This window comes from Spea bombifrons, chromosome 1, assembly GCF_027358695.1.
Source record: "Spea bombifrons isolate aSpeBom1 chromosome 1, aSpeBom1.2.pri, whole genome shotgun sequence".
NCBI classification, from domain to species: Eukaryota; Metazoa; Chordata; class Amphibia; order Anura; family Pelobatidae; genus Spea; species Spea bombifrons.
The window spans coordinates 58,470,079-58,489,721 of record NC_071087.1 but is presented as its reverse complement, the minus strand read 5'-3'; the positions used below and the strand labels follow the sequence as shown (position 1 = coordinate 58,489,721).

The 19,643-nt window shown below is 38.2% G+C and overlaps 1 protein-coding gene across 5 annotated transcripts in view; it reads left to right on the top strand.

Annotated features, from left to right (window-relative positions):
• Positions 1-19,643, top strand: part of MAPK10 (mitogen-activated protein kinase 10) — a 90,423-nt gene that overhangs the window by 33,475 nt on the left and 37,305 nt on the right. For all 5 annotated transcript variants that reach the window (XM_053461734.1, XM_053461732.1, XM_053461730.1 and 2 more), the window contains exons 3-4: positions 11,508-11,677; positions 18,378-18,507. In XM_053461734.1, the coding sequence (XP_053317709.1) occupies positions 11,508-11,677; positions 18,378-18,507 (300 nt within the window). The remainder of the gene's footprint in view (positions 1-11,507; positions 11,678-18,377; positions 18,508-19,643) is intronic.

The window sequence follows — 19,643 nt, the reverse complement described above, 5'->3', positions numbered from 1 at the left end:
TATGGGGGAGCCCCCTCCCCAACAGCTGTATGTGCCATCATTGCCCCAAACAACTTGTCTATGCCTTCTTTGCCCCTTGCCCCTTCTTCCAACATACACTCTGGCATGTAAATGCAGACACGCTTACACAAAGTACACACACTTAGTCATACGCCCTAACACATACATTCACACACTCAATTACACATTTTGTAATTACTCATGGTCCCACACACACAATTTCACATCCATGCTCACGCACACAGACATCCATGCTCACACACACAATTAGACATCCATGCTCACACGAACATACAACTAAAGATCCGCGCTCACACACACAATTAAACTTCCTTGCTCACACACAACCACTGTTACACATCCATGCTCACACACACAATTACACATCCATGCTGCCAACCTTACATACATACATACATACAGACAAACATACATTCCCACCCCGCTTACCTCTCACCCCTCCTACAGGTTTTTATCCGGCTGATAGCACAGTGCGAGCAGCCTCGGTTTCACTGCAGGGTTACGTGACCCTGATACACATGTGTCTCCAAGTGCCAGTTCAAACTAGTTTAGAAAGAGCCCTTCTGACCTGAAGCAGTGAGGTCAAGGTCAGAAGGAGGAGACCCGAACAAGGGACCTGTCACAGCTGCGACCCCTGTAGTTATGCCAGTAAAGTTGGGCCAAACACCACTTCTCGTCTGGAGAAAGAGGGAAGGATCCAGGAGATCTGGGGAAAGAGCGCTTCACCTGGAAACTTTAGGTCAAACTGAGTTCCCAGGTATGGTATGGAGTGTATAACAGTCTTCTACAGCCATAAACATCACAACAATTGGCATATGAAGAATAGAAAATGTGTTCATTTAAATTAAACTGTGTATTTTAAAGTACCTTATTCAATCAGAACAATAGTTGTCAATAGGTCCAAAAATCGCATAACACTCTAAAAGCATACATGCCTTAAAACAAATGTTCCTCTTTGTCAGTTTCTAATGTTGGGAGGTATTTTGATACTACTAGTAGCTTTTTATAGAATAAAGCTGTGAAAGGTATTACCAAATTGATGATAATAGCACTAATTATTGATACAGTCCACCTAGCGTAATAGATGCTGGTAGCAATCTTCTATTAACACATTATTTTAAGAGTTTTTAAATTTCCTGCTATTCTGTCTACCATATCTAACTGAAACAGCAATAGCTCTAATAAACGGTCTCATGGAAAACGAGATTGGTTACGAAAATTCAGATCATGACAGCTTCTGCATAAGACGTAAAATCCATCACCTAAAATGTTTAGATTTTCATTTACCCACAAACTTAAATAATTGTTCCAAAGTAGTAATAAAAAAGTGCAAGTAAATACTGGGGGAATCTAATGAAGTGGATTAGATAAAATGTAATTGTGCATTTTACTCAAAATCTATGCCTTCACATATAAGTTTATGTGGCTCTAGACTTTGTTTAACGAATATGGCAGCCATACTGAAAAATACTACACACATTAAGACTTGAGATTGGCTTCTGATAAGAAGGTCACCTTAGCAATTGCATGGGGTTAAAAATGAATCCATCTTTATATCCTTCTAATGCGTTCACATATTCTGCAGATGCTTTTTGTTACAGGATTACAGATAGCAAGCAAGTCATGTGATTTTTCAGAAAATAGATTTTTAGGTCTGCATAATTTCAAGGCTGCAACTCAAATATTAAATTGATTAATGGGATATTGAATTTTAGAAATTCCGTTGACAGGCAGTGAATCACACTAATGAACGGCACAATGCTAGCATGTTTTTTTTCTTTGCAGTATCTACTCTGTTGACATAACCTTAAAATGAAATCGAACCCACAACATAAAGTTTAAGGTGCTCACCACTCCTGATAGGCATTGAAAATGTCACGGCTTTATTTTAGGCATAATGGCAGCAAAACCTTTATTGTTAACAATGAAGAATTGATTTATAAATCAGGGCAATATTTTTCCGCGCGATATATTCTTAATGTAGTAACATAAATTTCATAATTAGCATAATTATAATAATAAATCAAACAGCATCACTGAAAACAAAAACCTCTGGCATAATGAAAGAAATACATATGCTTACTTTTTTTTCAGTGCTACATATTTTAATGCAACACTAATACTACCTTATTTGTAAAAAACTGCATCATCTGTACTATATATGATTTTTATGTTATGCCAAGAATATAAGAATAAGTATATACATAATATATACTGTAGTTTTGTTAGGATAATCCTTTCAATAAAAGAAAAAGAAGAAAAAAAAGGCTGGATTGCGTGCAAAATGATTGCAGCTACCATATGCCGTTATGATATACTGGAAGTGCTTGCTATATTCCAATAGCGGTAACAAAAGAAATAGCATATGGTAAAACATAGCATAAGTGTAGCATACGTCAGCAAATTAAGCTAGTTAATTTTAAAATGTGAGTCTAATGCCCCGTACATTACCACCAATGAAGAATCCATAAAAAGTACTTTGTAAATAATTGATTATGCATTATTGACAGTAATAGCATTCTGCATCTCCTTCAGTTTCCTTGTGAATCCCTTCATGTACATGTATGCAACAAAAATTGTTAATTTAAAAGTGGCAGTTAACTTATCATGTGGCTGGAGGGTCCCTTTAAAGACTCTTCAACTCTTCATGAGCAATGTTGTCCTAAAGTTCAATGGTTCTGTATCATGCAGTTTACCAACGAAATATGGTTTAATGCATGCTCAAAATTGCTGTGGCATGCCCGAGAAATAGGAAATGTTGCGAGGAGGAGCATGTGGGAGGGGAACCAGCTGCAGTTTCTGGTGATTCAATATAATCAAACATGGAGACCATGCTAACCTTGTTCCCTCCTGTTGTTTTGCCTGTGCCGAATTAAGATGCCAGATATGACATCACATCCATCTGGAGGAAAGAAATGAACAACATGATCTCCGAATAGGGAGGGATGGTTTCTGTGGAGGAAATAGTAGGAACAAGTGCATAGCTTTTAAAAATCACTAATTTGTCAGGATAGTCTCAACGTCTTGGCTCGTGTTCTGTCTGTTGGCAGTCACGGTAAATGTCCTGTTTATGTGGACTGCCAGCTGTTTACAATGAAAAGTGCTTGAATTAGGCAGTGAGCACGCCAGCAAATGGGAGGTAGAGAATTTTGTGGGGGAGCACCCAGTGACATCACATGTGTGCCCATGTAACGTGTGTATAGTAACCTTACTTAAGCTCCATACTGATTTTCAGCTTTTTACCCTTTAATTTGTTTACTGGAACTATATATGGTTTACTTACACTTACGATAATTGTGTTGAGATGTTTGTTTTAAAAGTATGGTACAAAGCTGAATTCTGTCTCAGTTAGTAGGATACACTTTGCATGTAATTAGTAATTATTTCCCCTTCCTGAATGCTGCTTCACACACATTACTCATCTTTCTAAGATTGCTACGGCCCTTCCTAACTGGCGAGGAATAATTCAGACTCTGATAATAAAAAAAAACTTGAGGTGCCTGTACTCACAGTATATATACATGAAATGGGCTTCTAATACATATTATTTTTTGTCTTTTTAAGCAACCCATGTTACATATTGTGTCAGAGACGAATATACAGAGTATATCTTCACCAGTCTTCAAGACTGGTGAAGTAAGGACCAACTTTTCCTGTATTATGCCTCATGAATACAGTGGCCCTGTGTAGAATGTTTAGTAAAAAGAAAATAAACTGGTGCAATTTGTGACACAAAGCCTTCTCCTTCACATTGTCTGTATCATCATGCAAACATTGACTAACAGTGATGAAGTCACAATTTCTTAATTGCACATTATTATGTCAACCATTGTTATATAGGTCAACCAACATGAGGAAGTATACTAAGGATGAGAGCGGTAACAAGGAGCTGTAGGCCTGAGTCGTACTCCGCATCTCCACATTTCCATGTAAAGCAGTTGCCCATCTGCTGGGGAAATTGTCTCTGGAGGCACTGTTCCTGGTTCCCTAGTGGGAAATCAAGGAGATCTGTACAAACATTGACATTAGTCTCTCTTAGTCTGCCCGCCCTGGTTCATCTGTTCATAAATTATGGGCAAAAAAGTCCAATGGTTGTGTGGTATTACAACTAATGATGTAACTAGTATTGTGGTACAGTCCTCCATCAGTTGAGGTCACTGTGAGCTCTATCGGTCAGTCGCAGTAAATAGACTGATCAATGGCAAGTAAAGATTTGATTTGAAAAATCGAACCTTCACAGAGCCCTACTTAAAAAGGCTGCCTGAACCAGTTAATAAAAATTAGCTACTTTATAAAGCAGACATAACATTATGTAATGACTAATCATACAGAACCTGAGAAATGAGGAGTTAAGATACCGTTCACTGTATACACATAAGAGTTTTAATGTGTATATATTGCTTATTTTATTATCTAAACATTGCATTGTTATTTTAGTGAATTTTATTGAATTTGGGAAAAGCGACAGATCCGCTCTAATCACCTTTACCATAAGAAAAATGGAAGTACCCTATTTTCCTGTGTTTTATTAATACAATCCTAATTAATCACACCACTATACAGAATACTTCACAAAACACCATGGAAACACGTGACACTCTAGGGTTAACACTGATATCAATTATCTATTGCTGTGTAATATTTAAAACTATCTAGTCTTTCATGTGGTATAATAAATGCTATATTTTTCACGCAATGGCCTTATGCAGAAATGTCTCTATAATTCATTTAACAAGCACCCCTGGGACTTGGCATTTTATAAAGTTCATCGCGTCTCTACAGCTTTCTTTCTCTATTAGGTTCTAAACACTCTTCCGTTTGTTGGAAAAAGAAAGCATAACATTGTGGTTATTCGCCAGGATCGCTGCGTGTGAAAAACAGTGTGTTTAATTAATTTCTAAAAGGCAGTCAGTGACATTTATGCCACACATTTCACAGTATAAATAATCTACTCATTGAAGATGTACATTTTTTTTTTCCAAAATAAGGGATGGGAAAAAAAAATAAAAAAACTATTCTGCCAGTGGTCTAAAAAATGGCCAGTAGAAACATGTATAATGTAATGTTGAATCACCAATTAGAAAAACCACAGTAATACTCACCTATGTGTAAAATGCAGGTACAAATTTAGGAAAACAATAATACACACCCATAACTCCAGCTTCACAGGTAGCTTCACACACGTTTACAAATATTAAGAGTCACATATACTGACACTGATACATGTACACACTTACATATACAGTTACATATACAGTTGGCAGACCAACGTTCACGTAGTGCGGCCGCGAGGTGAGGTGGTAAGACGGCCGTGTGTGCATGCCGGCCGCTTTAATTTTATTAGGCGGCTGGCTTGCACACACCGTGTTGCACCGTGAGCAGTCCGCACATTGAAGTCCGGCAGGCCGCACATCGGACGCCCCTGACCTAGGCGCCAGGACAAAATTCTCAGTCGCCATGGCAACCTGGGATTTGTCGAGCTCTGTATTACAGGCCTGTATAAAATGACTGCTGTAAGCTACTTTTTTGAGTAAATGTGAGGTACTGATTATTTCATAAATTCAACCTGCACATTGTCATCATGTTTTTATGGATCCAAGGACAAATAGGATATGAACAATGGTAGGTGTATTTACTAAGTTGCAAGTGTACTAAAAGTAGGAAAAGGGTGAGTATATGACAACAAACTCCTTTTCCGGGTTCTTAATATGCCCAGTACTCTTCTGCACACATGGTGGAGACGAAGGGGGGTAATTTCCGGCTTGTTGGTTAAAAGAGCATCCTTAGGGACCTTCATTTTTCTTTTTTTTCTTTTTTTTACATTTATTTAATGATTTATTGTAGTGGGAGAGGAGGGTTGCAAGGACATGAGAGCCCACTTTGAACTTGCATACCCTCACCTGTAACTCGCAAAATAGTGAAAACAAGTATTTTAAAAAAATCTAATTTTCTTTTTTATTGTATTATTCAAACTATATGTTGGACTATACAAAAATTGCATCAAACGTGAAAAAGGGGAATCATAATTAACAAACATAAATGTTCTGGGTCATCTATTCCAAACTTTCTTTAGCAAGTCAAATAAGAAATGGTTCTTATTTTTCACATTTCTCTCACTTTTTTAATCAATGTATATACTGTTGTAACAATCTACAGATATTTACCTCTAAAATATCGATAATACACTTTCTTCTCCAATCTGGTCAACCAAATCTCTAAAGATCATTCTTCTCCAATTTGGACTAGTGACAGAAGAATAACTGGTTTGTGTCCATTTTTATGATAATGGCAACAAACTGTGTGTGTCTGTGATTGTGTACATGCACTAGGTCTGCTTTTTTTGCATTTAGCAAATTCTCATTTTATACTACCATAAAATTATAGTATAAAATTAGTATAGACAACTACCCAGGTAGATATGAATAAAAAGGATGTTGGCTATTAGAAATTGACGTACAAATTGAACAGCACTTAATGTAGCTTATAACACCAGAGATATAAAGTTTATACATTTACTATTGAACCAAGAAAAAACAATTTTAGTTTGGACTTGACTATGGAGATGAAACTTTAAGGTCCTGATTGAACCTCTTAAGGACCAGGATTTCCAATGTGGCACCTCCCTGATGAGTGGCACCTGAGGCAGACCCCCCAGACAGTATCAGTTCTGCTCTACCAGCTCAAATGGCTAGTTCGGGGAATCTCTGTAACCATCCCATTTACACTACAGAGGTATGTGCCAAGTTGTGGCCTCATGTCCCAGCTCACAGCACAGGGTAGGTATTGCTGAATTCACACTACTCTGGTTAAGGCCTAAGGCACTACCCCACATAAATATACTACATGTCAACAGCTTGTGGGAAAACCTGCCAAGGCTTGACTTAAGGCTTCCAACCTAGGGATTAAGCCACCCTTTACTGTGGGCATGTCCTATATAAGTAGATAATTGCAAAGTGACAAACAGTAGCAGTTGCACTAAACGCAAGTGTTGTTGCATTTAGAAGGCATTTCCAGAAACACTTTCAAACCATTATGTTTTATGACTGCAAATCTCTTTAGAGATTCCGAATGATTTAGCATGACCTGGTTTTGTTCACTGAATATCATGACTTAAATATTTGATATTTGCTGATGAATTTGAAGTTAGGCCAAGGCATAGCTTGTATGATAATGTGTCTTGACAGCATAACTAGAAGCAAGTTCGCTTACAAACCCTTTTAGATATTTCTAAATTTTAAAAATAATGTCTCAGTGTTGATTTATGTTGAACATTATAATACACTTGTTTGTGGATACAAAAATAATTATTATAACAGCGTACTGCCCAACACTTCAGATGTTCAAATGGCAACCCTAGAGTTGTGGGTTGACCTGACAGGGGCATGTTCGTGGGCAGGACCACCCAACCCCTCATACCTGAAGAGCCACCTCACGGTGCTCAAATTCGAAGCATCAAAAGGACGCCATATAGGATCTGCAATGGAGGTCTGTGTTGCAGCAATTTTACAACTTCTTGACGTGGTCAGGGGAGATTAGAGGATCTCTCATTACCCGGAAATGAGGGGCAGATAGCTCCACAGCAGGGCAGTACCCAAAGATGTAGATTGTCCCATGAAAATTGTTAAACATGTGAGGTATGAAACAGTACAAAGAACCACACCAATTATAGTGGACATTCTTTATGGTTGATGGGACCTTAAAAATGAACCAGTTACTGTAACACAATTTACCATGCTGACCCAACCATATTGTTTATCCGTGTGGCTGCCTATGGTGCCAAGCCATGGGGCACTGCCACTAGGTGCTCTGCTGCACATAGTACGCTATTCATGCTTTTCTGTCATTTAATTAAACATGTATTATTGGTATTATCATTTTATAAACATAAAAGTTTTGAAGTAATTGCAAATACTAGTTGAATTACAATAAACCCTTATTATATCTAATATATCTATATCCCAATATTTACAGACAAAGCATAGACTTGTTTATTACTGAGAAACATCTGCTGCAGTAATATTACTTTATTTGCGGGAATTTTTTTTTACTTTTTAATGTCACTTTTCAGACAAAGAGCACTCACATAAATCCCTCGGTGGCATATATCAGTGTGATCAGTAGCCTAGTGTTCTTGGCTGCTTCACTTTCAGGTAATAAATGGATTCAAATAAATCAAACTCAGAAGGCTTTCAGTGATGTTGTTTTCAGATAGTTCGCTTGAGTGCAGTAATTTACTTCTGGTGGACAGGTATGGCAGCATTGAATGTAAATAAAATTGGGAAAGGTGTCCATAGGGACTTAAGATTGGACTTTTCTTATTTAGTTTATATTGGATATGGCATATGCTTTTTTTTTTTAGAAAAGAAATAAGCAAAGTACATGGCCAGTAGAGAATAGATGTAGTGAATCTAGTTGCCATGGTATTGATTGAAATATAACATGGGAATTGGAAAATCTCTTATTGCAGAGATACATGTCAGATAAGTAGACCTAGGCCTATGTGCTATCTACTCGCACTAATAAACATTTGTGGACAACTGTCCATTCTACATATTTCAACTTGTTGGACATCCCATTCATGAACCATGGGCATTAATATGGAGTTCCCCGCCGCCCTTTGTGGATATTACAGCCTCCATTATTTTGGGAAGGCTTTATTTTGGAGTGTGTTTGTGGAAACCTGTGTCCATTCTGTCAAAAGAGCATTTGTGAGGCAAGGCAATGATGTTGAAGGAGAAGGCTTGACTTGCAATCAGAAATTAAAATTCATCACAGAGGTGTTCAACAGGGTTAACACTTGAGTTTCTCCACACCAAAATCTATGTCTTTATAGACCATGCTTTAAGCACAGGGGTACAGTCATACTGGAACAGGAAAGGGCCTTCCCCAAACTGGTGCTACAAAGTTTAAAGCTTAATATCTTTGTGTGTTGTAGCATTTACATTACCCCTCACTAGAACTAAGGGATGTAGCACAAACCATGAAAAACAGCTCCAGACCATTATCCCCCTCTACCAAACATGGCACCTGTCCGTGGGTGGAATATATAAGGCAGCAAGTAAACATTTTGTCCTCAAAGTTGAAGTCAGAAGCAGGAAAATGTATCAGAGCGACTTTGACAAGAGCCAAATTGTGGGTTAGAGTAACTCCAGAACGGCAGCAGTCTGCAGTGGTCAGTACCTATTAACAGTGGTCCAAGGAAGGAAAAGCGGTGAACCGGCTACAAGGTCATGGGTGGCCAAGGCTCACTGATGCACGTGTGGGCGGGGGGGCGAAGGCTGGCCTGTGTGGTTAATGCTGCTTCTGATAGAAAGGTGTTAGAACACCCAGTATGTTGTGTATGGGGCTGCTAGCCACAGACCATTCAGGATGTCCATGCTGGCCCCTGTCCAATGCCGAAAGCACCTAAAATGGGTTTTTGAGCATAAGAACTGGACCACAGAGCAATGAAAGAAGGTGGCCTGGTCTGATGAATTACAATGTCTTTTACATCGCGTGGATGGCCGGGTGCGTCGCTTACCTCGAGAACACATGGCACCAGGATGAATACATGGAGGCCCCACCTCGCAACTTGCAGGACTTAAAGGATCTGCTTCTAACTTCTTGGTGCCATATACCACAGCACACCTTCAGAAATTTAGTGGAGTCCATGCCTCGATGGGTCAAGGCTGTTTTGCTTTGAAGGCAAAAGGGGAACCCACACAATATTAGGCAGGTGGTCACAATGTTAGTCTAGTCTAAGACAGTACATCTATTACTACTCAATAACTCTAACTGCAATTAAAATGTCAATGCTTGGCATGACTTATTTAAATGAACCTTTTGGTACTTCTAAAGTGATTTGTTTGATTTTATGCCCCCACTTGATTTACATGCACCATTTTGGAGGAATATACCACATGAGCTTTGTCACATGTCACAGCTTCCTTAAAGCAAAAACGATCCTTTATTTTCAAACCAAGTATCTCCGGTGTAATTATTATGATCGTGAAAGAAAAGCCTAAGCTATAAGTAGTTTTAATAAATGTATGCTAAAAGCTGGAAAGGTAATGTTGGTACTTTACTTTAAGGGGTGGTGTTTACAAACATTTTATAAATAGGTTAAAGTGCAACTGGTACTAATATGCAATACATTTACTGTACATTTACAGCTAGTTCGCTAATATACATACTCCCGTTTAGCTACCCTTGATAACCTTTCTACTCAAATCACTCGTCTCATTACTTCCCTCTTTTTGTTATCACTCTTTAACCTTCCTCTTGTGTCTTTAAATTGGACCTGTCCCTTTCCCAAATCCTATGCTTTACAGTTATATATATATTGCGGTAATACATACAATTCTGTTTTAAGATTAAAAATAAAAAATACATGTATTGAAACCCATATTATGTGTATACCATGGGGAAAGGTCTAGTCATTTCTTAGGATCTACATGACTGGTCATATTTCCAATATCATTGAGTTATTTAATGTTGTTGATTGGTCTAGGAACCCTTTGTAAGGATTGTGGACAGAGGTGTAATTAGAAACCACAGGGACCCTGTGCGAAAACTGTCCCAAGCCCCCCAAATTCCCAATGCAGATGTCCCAGAGTGCCACCTTTGCCCCAAAACAGCTTGTGAGTGCCTCCTTTGCCCCCAAACAGCCTGTGCCATCTTTGCCGCCAAACAGCCTGTGACATCTTTGCTCCAGCTTGTCAGTGCCCCTAAACAACTTATCTGTGCCATCTTTGTCCCCAAACAGTTTGTCTGTGCTATCTTTGCTCCTTGCCCCCTCCAACATACACTCTGGCACACATATGTAAACGCACTTACACAAATTTACACATGCTAACACAAAAACTTACTTATACTTACTAATACACACGTACACACTCATTCTAACACACACTCCCTGTCACACCACTCATTTTAACACACAGTCCATCTCGCACCATGTACACATCTATACTCACATACAAACAATTACCCATACACATCTATGCTCACAATTACACACACACCATCACATCCATGCTCACATACACTTATACATAGACTTCATGCCTGCATACATACAAACATATATACCCCCTAAATACGTCTGCTTTCTGTCCAGCTGCTTGTACAGTTACAGCGTGCAAGCACTCTTGTTTTAATTGCAGGATCACTTGACGTAACATAACGTGACCCTGTTGGTTTCCTGTCTCTCCATGCGGATCGAACTTGTTTAGAAAGGGCCCTTCAGACCTTGACCGGCCCTGTCCAGGTTGGAAAGCCCCTTTGTAAACAATTTTGAAGCAGCACAAGGAGACCGGAACAAATGGTTGCACCTCACAACTTACAGGACATAAATGATCTGCTGCTTACTTGGTCCCAGATACCACAGCATATATCCAGAGATCAAGTGGAGTCCATGCCTTAATAGATTGTTATCTATGTCAGTGCAGTATATTAGTGGTCATATTACTAATACTTACTTTTTGCATTTTTTTTTACTTTTTCAGGGATTTGGTAATCAAGTGGATGTGTCATATATTGCCAAACATTACAACATGAGTAAAAGCAAAGTTGACAACCAGTTCTACAGCGTGGAAGTAGGAGACTCAACCTTCACAGTACTCAAGCGCTACCAGAATCTCAAGCCCATAGGCTCTGGGGCTCAGGGAATTGTTTGGTAAGTCAATTCATTATGTGTCTGGAGCTTGGATCCTGGCATGGTGTACATACAGAACAACAATTAGGATGGTGATAACCAGTGCTTAAATAGGGGTCAGCAGGAAGAAGAGGAAACAACGGAGGTAAGTTCAAGGCACACTAGGTGCTTCCTGGCAGAATGAGGGCCTCTCATGATTAACTTTGCGCAGTATAAAGACATAGTTCTCTCTACTGTGGATGATTAGGTTGCAGATATGGGAACCCTAATTAGGTGCAGTGACTGGCCTCCTGGAACTGGGGCTTGCTGCATACAAAGTAGGGCTAGTGTTCAACAGAAGCGAAAGTGTGTCAGGAGTAGGGCTGCAACTAACGATTATTTTAATAATCGATTAGTTGGCCGATTATTTTTTCGATTAATCGATTAATCGGATAAAAAAAATGAATGTAAATTTTTCATTTATTTAAAATAATTTACTAAACAAATGATGTTAAATACAAACAGCAGAATAAAAAAACTTTGATAATACATTTCTTGTCTTTATTTCCCAACCAGCCCCCCAATATATGCACATTTGAGCCCAGGCTTGCTACGCTGCCTCCCAGACATGCCATGCTGCCCCCCCACATATGCCACGCTGCCTACCACAGCACTCCACGCTGCCTCCCACATATACCACACCACGCTGCCTCCCACATCTGCCACTCCACGCTGCCTCCCACATCTGCCACTCCACTCTACCCCCCACATGCCACTGTGCCTGATATGCCTTATACCCCCTGAAACACCACTCCATCCTCCCCAGACATGCCACCCTGCCCTCCCCACATATGCCATGCCACGCTGCCTCCCACATATGCCACGCTGCCTCCCACATCTGCCACTGTGCCTGATACGCCTTATATCCCCTGATACCCCACTCCATCCTCCCCAGACATGCCACCCTGCCTCCCAGACATGCCACTTCTCTACCCCCAGATATGCCTTATACACCCTGATACACCACTCCGTCCTCCCCAGACATGCCACACTGCTCTCCCCACATATACCTTATATACTGTATATGCCTTATACCCCCAGATATGTCACTTCACTGCCCCCAGGATTTAGATTCCCCTAAATTAACCCTAAACTCCCCATTAACCATAACTGCCCCTAAATTAACCCTTAACACCCCCTTAACCACAGCATCCCCTAAATTAACCCTAAAGACCCCATCAACCACAGCATCCCCTAAATTAACCCTAAACACACCATTAACCACAACTGCCTCAAATTAACCCCAAACACCCCATTAACCACAGCTGCTCCTATATTAACCCTAAACACCCTATTAACATAACTGCCCCTAAATTAACCCTAAACACCCAATTAACCATAACTGCCCCTAAATTAACCCTAAACACCCCACTAACCATTACTGCCCCTAAATTAACCCCCACCTCCCCTAACTTTCAGTAGCCCAAATATATATATATATATATATTACATACATATATACATATATATATATATATATATATATACACACACACATACACATTATATATATATATATACACACACACATACACATTATATATATATATATATACACATATACTTACAGTTAGATGAGTGTCACAGCCATGTGGTTCTGGCCTGGAGAAGGAAGGGGCGGGGCCAGTTGTCACAGTGATTACAGGGAGGGGGAGTAAGTAGGAGCTGCTGCTGTGAGACGGTGAGTCAGACTAAACGGATTATATAATGAGGGGGATTTTTCAGAGCGTTTGCTCTGAAAAAACCCTCATTTTATAATCGATAATAATCGATTCAACTAATCGATAATGAAATTCGTTGCCAACGAATTTCATTATCGATTATTATCGATTTTATCGATTAGTTGTTGCAGCCCTAGTCAGGAGAAGCAGAACTGGCACAGGGTAAAGGATCACACCCAAGTCCTTGTAAACAGCTGTGATAACATAATTATCAAGGGCAAACACAGATATTTATATGAATTGTCAATCTAACTTTGGGACACCTTAGTTTCAGCAACAAACTAGCTTGAGCTAAAGGCATGGTGCCTTATATATTCTTTCACCAGGGCCACATGATATATATATATACTGTATATATGATGATAAGGTTTTAAGACATTGTTGTATTGCACTAAATTGGACAAAGAAATGTCTCTAGGACAACTGACTCTTATTCGTTAAATTGTTAAGTTTCTGATTCACTTCTTAAAATTTCAAGTGGGCTGTTGTGTCTCTGCAGCATGACGCATAAAATCTTCATTAGCATGGAAATAGAATAAGTTAAGGAACTGATCTCGGTTTCCTACGTTTTTGTCATTAATTATGCAGTGTCTCATACTGTAATCCAGACATCAGCATCTTGAACTTTAGAGGTATACTCATGCCTTATGTTTGTGTCTTTCCCAAGGCACGTATGTTTGATCTAAAGAGTTTTATAAAGCTTGTCGTAGCTATTGGCATGATTCTTTGATATGGATTTGAGATTGTAATTGTTTTAAATGAAAAGTGTCAAGGGTTATGTGATATGTGTTAACCTTTAATTATGAATCAAGTAGTTTTATTCATATCAATTTAAAGATATGGCCTTGTACCACAATAGCAATTCACTTTTAGATAAGCAAAGCAAATTTATTTAAGAAGAAAACACAAATACGAAACAGCAACATAAATCTGCATAAGCGAAACAATAAAACTATCAAATTATTCCAATAATAAGTTGAATAATCAAAGGATTAAACAAATTCTTAGAAAATATCAAATTTGTATCAATCAAATCACTAGATAATACAAGTATGAATTTTCATGAAGTGTCTTAATCACCATGCTATATAGTTTAAATGGGCAATAATCAAATATAACCATCAGCATAGACAGTCAACTAGAAAGATTCATGATTAATAATGCTAAAATGTATAATCAAATGAATGCGAATACAGTGCTATGACAAACACCATATACACTCTAAACAGTTAAATATGGGAATTAATCTGAATATTAATGTGATTTTTATTATGCATTGATTTATCTGGATCAGAGAACAAAACAGTCTATACTGAATAATGACTATGGTTACTTTCAACTTTTTGAAAGTAACCACCAACTAATTCAGCTGTTTAGTTTGACCTATACCCTCTAACATATATATAACATGATCTTCTACAGAAGAATACTACCTTCCAGAGCATCAGACTTTGATCACCAGAATGCAGAAAACATTTAGCCTCCTATACCCATACTCCTCACATCCTAAGATTACGTATCTATGCTATGGATTAAATGATAATATTACTCCTATTCGCGTGCCCCCAAACCCCGGAAAAGAAACAAAATTAAACCATATGCTTATAGGCATGGTTACCTGAACGATCTATAGCTTTTATTGATCCCCTATATGACCTTCAGTCATAGTTATAACTAGATCTCCATTTGCTATATTGACTGCATTGACCAGAATGGGAATTTTACTTAACATAAGCAAGAAGTGTACTGATGAATGCTCATCACTTTCAATAGAGGCAGCTGGAAAAGGGAGTGGGATGGGATTTGTAGTTCCACATCATCCTTAGAGGAATCCATTCCTCACGCCTGCTACCCAAGCCTGTAGATTTCAACCAGCATTTGTGTTTCACAGAATATAAGATTGGGTTAAATAGGCCATTTGAAATTAACAACATAATTAAGTGCAAGGTGTTCGTGGATCTGCCAGAAAAAAACCTTGGAAACGGGCCATGTACGTGTTAAGTTTCACAGAAATACTGTAAATACTGATATAATGATATAAATTTCCTGAATACATAAAAACACACACTTTTAAACACCACATACATACATAGATAATAACATAGCGCCATAACACATTCTTTGTGTCTCCTTTTATTAAGTTCAATTGATCTCAGTGGGTCTAAAGTCTGAGTGACTGCTTAGTCTCATGCAGAGGCCACAGACGCTGCTCAACTGGCCATCTAGGAGGCAGATTTTTCTTGCTCAAGCTTGGACATAATGAAAATGCATGTGTGGGTAAACATGTGTGACATCATAATATTCTAATTAAATTACACACAGGTTGTGCGGCTTCTAACATGATGGCAGGGGGGGCATAGGAAACAGCAATGTTTCTGGCTAAATATGTACTATATATGTGTTATTAAATCACCTGGCTGCCTATACAAACCCTTTCTGTGTTCTTATAGTGTAATACAATGTGCTATTCAACATCAAATCAGCATTGTATAACCTTACTATATACACACATGTTCAGTAAATAATAGGTAATAAATGACTAATGTATCATATGAGCGGCAGAACCTTGGTAAACATAAACAGTCACATAAAATGTCAGTGATGGTTGGCCTCCTTGCTACCCCTCTTACAACACCCCCTAAAAAGTGTTTATGATGGTTAGAAATGTTGGGGGGGTATGATGATCTCTTGACACCCCCAGCAGTGGAGGCATTACTATAAGAGATATGAGTTCAGCAGCCAGATGAAGGTAGCTCTGTTGCTATTAAATACATTTTATTTCGTAACACTAAATTATATCTGGCACTTATTCTATAAAAAAATATGAATTTCTATATTGATAAAAGAAACCACAACGTCTTTATAGAACGCAATTTTAAAGATTCATCTCTGGAACAGATCTGTTTTTTTTCCCCATAATAAACCAGTTTACCGCAGGTCTACCTCAATTGTGTTAGCTGTAAGGATGTCTGTTTTCCAATCTTCAAAACCAATAAGCCAAACCATTTATCCAGTTTCATAAGGGGAAGTGTCAGGCAACATTAATCACCCTCTATACATCCAGGGAGCACAGCTGTCCTCAATACAATCAGGATTTGTAATATCTTTTTTCATCAAATGCTAATATATAGTATTATTTATTAAACAGAGCTTTGAGGGTGTTGGTTACAGATCACTGTAGTTACATTTTTAAATCAGATTTTATAACTATACAGTTAGGTTTATATCCATTAATTTTTTGCCATTAAACTCCACTATATGTAAAAAAAAAACAAGTATATGAAAATATTAATGTTCTGTTATTGTTTGAAAGTACACTCTTACACATACTCCCTGCATATGCAAATTAATGCAAATTAATTTCCCCTAGAATTAGAAAATCATTGAAAGAATAGATCCTTCGGTATAAGGGAGGAGATTGAGCCACAGCAGCAACAAAGTGAAGGACAGGGCAGAGGACAGGCACAGGCAGGCAGACACATCCAGCTACTTGGTAAAAGACTGAATTTCCCCTACATTAAAAAAAAACAATTAAAGAATTGATTCCTCAGACTAAAGAAAGAGATTGAGCCACAGTAGCAACAAAAGGAAGGGCAGGCACCGGCAGACTGACACATCTAGCCATATGGTATACAACTTGGTTGGTGGGGTGAAGAATTTGTTACCACAACTACAGTCAGAATCCTTCCCAGTACTACTGCATGCGCTGGTTATATTTTTGACTCCAGGTAAGAAGGTTCCACGCATGCACAGTCCCCAAATTGCATTATCCAAAATTAAGAGGATTTGCTAGTAGTGTAAATGTGCAATTTAAATTTAATTCAGGAACAGTATTATTATTTATTTATTTATGATTTTGTGCTGGTATGATAAGTGTATTACTAAAGCACAACTTCATAGGAACTTGGAAAAATATTTAAAGAATTGACTCCCAAATTAATTTTTAAGGTGAAAAATAAACAGCCCTAAAATAAATACATAAAAAGGAAAAGAAAAAAAAAACTTCTGCTGTCGTCCCATTAAATCACTACACTACTTGAGACTTGCAGTGTGGTAGATGGATGAACTTCAATCTAACACTGTCACACACTTCTAACACTCATCAGGCTGCTAATGACACGTTACAATTGCGTCAGCACACCTTTATGATTGTGCTTGTCCCTTCCCCTTGTTAATCCTGATTAGCCAGAGGAAAAAAGTAAGGAAAACTCCACACATCGTGTTGGAACCATCCTTCCAATTTTTTTTGGCTTCGTCTGCTTATCAGTGATTTATACGTCCCCTCCTACACACAGTACCTTCACACTACCTCATGAAAGAGCACCAAAACGGGTTAAACTAGTGCCAAAACATGGCAAATGATCAAGCGAATCTTAACAAAATTTTACTGTTCGTTTTTTGTTTGTTTCACTGGGGTCTCTCCCCGTTATCAGAGGTTCGTACGAACACACAATAGGAAAAATGTGTTAAAAAAGAAGTCTGGTTTTCTTTGTTTATTATACGCCATATTATGTAATACGCACCACATTGGTTGGCTAAAACAAATGTTGCAACATCATTGTAGCCGTTAACATGAAACATTAAAACTACCCTCATTTGCTTCAAAAGTCTTGTTTCCATGACAAAAGACACACTATTTATACCGATGTGCATACATAACTGGGAGACAGCAGATTTTCCAGACATCTGGCACAGACACGTATCTTGCTGCTTGGTTACCAACCATCCTATGTTACATGTAACGTTCCAAACCTTGTTTTCTATAATTATGTTTGTTTCTTTCTGTTTGAGCTACATGACGTCCCGTTGTAGCATTGCTTCCACAAAACAGAACAAGCTCTCTGTCGTATCCGTCTGGATAAAGTTTGCATCGTTGTGGGAAACCGATTAAATCTACCGGTTTCAGAAGCACCGACTCGAAATGCTTTTATTTACACTATGGGTGTTCTTATCTCTTCTAGTGCCGCCTACGATGCTGTTCTTGATAGAAATGTGGCAATTAAGAAACTCAGCAGACCATTCCAGAATCAGACACATGCCAAGCGGGCATACCGGGAACTGGTCCTAATGAAGTGTGTAAATCATAAAAATGTAAGTTCATTTTCTGTTTCCTCATCTTTATTGTAATTAGCTGCCAAAGCGGAGCAGTAATATCCAGCATTTTTCAACACTAGCATCACGTACCTATACACAACATTTCTAAAATGTGCACAAGATACAAAGAGGATCCAATTGGCGCAAAACGTTCTGTTGCTATGGTAATATAACCACACTTTGTACCAGAATCATTTTTTCTACAATATCCCTATGTGTTAAAAATTGCACCATTGGGGTCTATTAACTAAAGGAAGAGCTAACCTTCTATAAAGTGCCTATTTACCTTTTACCTATTAGCATCAGATTTTTCATGTTATCAGATATGTTTTTAACCAGAAGTAATTGATGAAAAAAATGTAAATGCATATTCTCCATTATCAGCCCCCAAATGCTATCAGTCTTAAATTTGGATCTGCTGGTACACTTTAAACATGCCTGCGTAACATTATATTAACATTATATTCGGTTTATATTTTGTTTGGTTTTCTTCCTTTTGTTTAAAATATAAACTTAAATGTAGATCACTAGCAAACGTATAATAAATAAAAAAGATATGCCTACCTGTTACCTGAAATTTTCATCAAACTCACCACTTAATCTATTATTTTACACATAGTCTATCTCACTTGCACATACTCCTACGCTCACTTCGATATTCTAACTTAATTAAAGTTTAACTTACTTTATTGAAGATGGGCTTTCCTTCTAGTTGCATATACCACCGCTGTGTCATGTTACATGGCTCCTCTGAATTAAGGGCCACTACTTAAAAGTACTTGGATGAGTTGCTGGCCCTAGTTTGGAGTAACTTGGGCGGCAATTAGTTAATGGAGTGTCTGGATGTATGAGGAGCCCACTCACTGGTAGCGTTGTAGCTTAATCCCTTTGCCAACTGGATATTAAGTTAACCCTAACATTTAAAGGTATCTATACATTTGTAAGCAATTTAGCTAGCATAACGTGTAAATTAAATCTTTGCTTGGGTAATCCTAAGTAGTACCAGTAGGTATTGGGAACTTTTAAACTACCCCTTTATTAAGAAAAAAAGTGTGTTTCTGAAGCTTCTTAATGAATAAATGCTCCAATCTCAAGATGCTCAGTTAAGGATGCAAGTCAGCTGGAGCAATAAA